Source organism: Microtus pennsylvanicus, chromosome 1, assembly GCF_037038515.1.
Source record: "Microtus pennsylvanicus isolate mMicPen1 chromosome 1, mMicPen1.hap1, whole genome shotgun sequence".
Taxonomy (NCBI): domain Eukaryota; kingdom Metazoa; phylum Chordata; class Mammalia; order Rodentia; family Cricetidae; genus Microtus; species Microtus pennsylvanicus.
Window position 1 is genome coordinate 37,328,321 of NC_134579.1, and position 3,697 is coordinate 37,332,017.

Sequence of the window (3,697 nt, forward strand, 5' to 3'; positions counted from 1 at the left end):
CAAAAATCCAAGCTGGAAAAGATACCTAAGACAGAAAAAAAATTTCAAACTTTAATTCTATGAAAAGTTATCAATTAGTCACTAAATTCTTTACTGGGAAACTTATTTTTCAAGAACATATTGACCCTATAGATATTTTTTGAAAAGCACAGAACAGATTCTTTAAATAAGGAAAAATTGATAGACACATATGTTGGCCATGAATTTATACAAATAAATAGAATAATCCATGTCAGGTATCTACGATTATATTCATACTTACAATCTATGTGTGATTTATTCTCATATGACATAAAATACCATGATGTATTTTAGGGGATTGCTAAGGTAAATTGAAAAAGTCCTTACTTGCTCACTGTAACAAGAGAGGGAGACTTAGACCTATTCTGCTCATAATAGCAATCAAATGTCTTAACAATTTTTGTCTCAACAGAGAAATGAGAATGGATATTACAAATCACTCTTCAACAATGGGTTTCATCCTGGTGGGATTCTCAGATTATCCAGACCTGAAGACCCTCCTGTTCCTGGTGTTCTTTGTCATCTACCTGGTCACCATGGTTGGGAATCTCGGACTGGTGGTCTTGATCTACATGGAACAACGTCTTCACACACCCATGTACATCTTTCTGAGCAACCTGGCTCTCATGGATTCCTGCTGCTCCTGTGCCATCACTCCCAAGATGCTAGAAAACTTCTTTTCTGTGGACAGAAGGATTTCTTTCTATGAATGCATGGCACAGTCCTATTTTCTCTGTTTTGCTGAAACTGCAGACTGCTTTCTTCTGTCAGCAATGGCCTATGACCGCTATGTGGCCATATGCAACCCTCTGCAGTATCACACCATGATGTCCAAGAAGCTCTCCATTCAGATGAGTGTAGGCACCTTCATTGCCAGTAACCTGCATTCCATGATTCTTGTAGGTTGTCTCTTAAGGTTAACTTTCTGTAAATCTATTCGCATTGATCACTTCTTCTGTGATGTTCTTCCACTGTATAAGCTCTCCTGTACAGACACTTTTATTAATGAACTAATGATATATATTTTTTCGATGCCAATTCAAGTCTTTACCATTACCACAGTCTTGGTCTCTTATTTCTGCATTCTTTTCACTATTTTCAAAATGAAATCCAGGGATGGGAGAAAAAAAGCATTTTCTACTTGTGCATCCCATTTTCTTTCTGTGTCAATATTCTACATATGTATTATCATGGATAGTCGACCTTTGGAAGAAGGGAATAAAGATCTATCAGTAGCTGTATTTTATACAATAATAATTCCTTTGATAAACCCTTTTATTTACAGTCTGAGGAATAAGGGAGTAGTAACTGCTATTAAAAAATTTATAAATACTTATAGCACTTTTAAGAAATCTTCAAGCTCTACATCTCACTAGATATAACTCATTAAAATTATTTTATAAATGTGAAATATAAAAATAAAAATATATACATGAAGTTTAGTCCTTAAATAAGTAGACTTATTTACTAAGCAAAATACTGATGAAATTCAAAAATAATTTGTCAATTATTTATGTGAATTATGTAGCTAAAATAAGTCAATGTAAATTTAATAACTGTCATATCTTCACTCATTACATCCATGGGATTTTCCCATAGAATTGCTTCAGTAAATTAATACCACATCATAATTAAATATAAATATTTTAAGAGTATCTTGAATTAACATTGTGTAGTTAATTGAAAAATGTTGTGTGACCTTTCCATTCTTCTTATTTTATGTCTTTTTAAATTTCTAGGCAAAAACTTGGTGATCGTCATTCAGAAAGTGTTCCTTTTCTTCCTCTCTCCCTTCAGTCATTTCTTTCTTTGCCTTGGGATATTTTATAATTCTATTACCTCAAAAATGAATGCTTTGAGGTACAAAACAAATATAACTAAAACAGAAAAACAATGCCATATAAATATATTTACTAGTTTTTGAATGTATCATTTGATACAAATAATATAAAATTATTAGTATTTTGAATATCAATAACTTAAATTTATAGATTTTAGCATATTTTTCAGATTAAATAAGTTTTAATGATTATTCTTTGAGTAGAATAAATTCAATCTAGAAATTTTGATTTGAAAGTTTTATGTAATCTCAGTGTTTACTTTTCTAGAGATATGTGGAATTTTTTGTAATATGCAAATCCTCAAAATGGAATTAGACATTTTTCCAAAGAGGACTCCATTTTCTGTATTTCTACTGAGAAATAAAACAAAGCATATACAAATTCTACATGAAATCTCCTTTTTACTTAAATGATCATGTGATTAGAGAGCTTATGTCTTGATGTTCTTTTAAACATTTAAATATCACCAACCACTTTATGATTGTATTTAAATCTTGCTCCCACACATCATCACCCCCCAAAATGAAACTAATACCTTGCATCACTTTTTGACAAAGAACCTGTGGATTGACATGATCACATGCACTAAGAGTGCGCCCATTTTTCTAAAAATGGACCTAGTATCAAACTGAGTCCTAATGACTTTTTTTAACCCATAGATAAATGCATCTCTCAACTCTCATCAGAGATGCTTTCATTTGCAATGGATGGTGATTAATACTGGTATATACACATACCAAAGAACAGAGAACAAGAAGCTTTAGAATATTCAGTCCTAACCAAAACATCTATATTGTTCACCCTCCTCCCAAGGCTTGGATCATTATAAGAGAAGTGGTGGAATGACTGGAAGAACAAGATGCAGTGGGTGAATACAAGGAAAGAGAGTCCTTCAGGGACAATAGAGAAGCTGCTTATATGCCTATGTTACAGAGACTGTGACAGAATGTCACATATGAAATTTTACATACAAATCCCAGGTCCCACTCCCTACCTTCCTCCCATTCTCTTTGGATACCTTGCTCTCACAATAGTTTTATGGGATGTGGAGATGGTGATAGCTAATCCCAGACAGGATTCTAGCATGGAGAAGTGAGGTGGACTCATCTAGCTGAGCAACTATGGTGATTTATGGCTGCTGAGGAAGGGAGAGTCAGTTTTTCTTAAGAATGCTGCATCCTATACATGAACCAAACTCCTTTGAAGGGCTACAAATATCAACACAAATAATTTGTACTTGAAGGGTGAATGAAAAAAGGACACATATTGAATGAATCAATAATACTTCAGAGCAAGTCTCATGATCAGGAGTACTTGGCCAAAACAAATTAAACTCCATGGGCTATTTTTTTAGTGTTCTCTTTTATTTCCATTCTCTTCTTTATTTTTTTCTGTTTTATTTTGGCATTTCCTTTTTCCTATGTTAGTATATTTTTTGTTTTATTTTTTTGCACTTTTTGGTTTTAATTTGGATAGGTGGTTTTTTTTTTTCTAGGTTGTTGTTTCTTCTTTTGTCTTCTAGTCTCTGTGGCCTGTGGTTGAACAAGGGCTTTCTGTTCAAGTTGGGGGCTAGACTTCTAGCTACTGGCATGACAACTTTTAGAGCTGGAATTCTCTGCCTGAGTTAGGTGTTGAGACTCAATGATGAAGAAAGGAAGAGGGATTGGGACAGTGTTGGGGGCACAAGGGGAAGTCTACTTGGCCACATGCCTGAAGTTCTGGCATCCAGTATGGCCTATGGCTCAGTACAGAATATTTGCCTAAATTGGGATCTGGAGAACAAGGTGAAGAAAGAGGGAAGAGAAATTATGAATAGCATAAGATGTGGGAAACAA

General features: G+C 33.9%; 1 protein-coding gene across 1 annotated transcript; it reads left to right on the top strand.

Moving 5' to 3' along the window:
* Positions 1–437: 437 nt before the first annotated feature.
* LOC142839042 (olfactory receptor 5K16-like) lies at positions 438–1,397 on the top strand. Its single transcript, XM_075954896.1, has one exon. The coding sequence runs from the start codon at positions 438–440 to the stop codon at positions 1,395–1,397; it is 960 nt and encodes a 319-aa protein (XP_075811011.1).
* Positions 1,398–3,697: the final 2,300 nt, after the last annotated feature.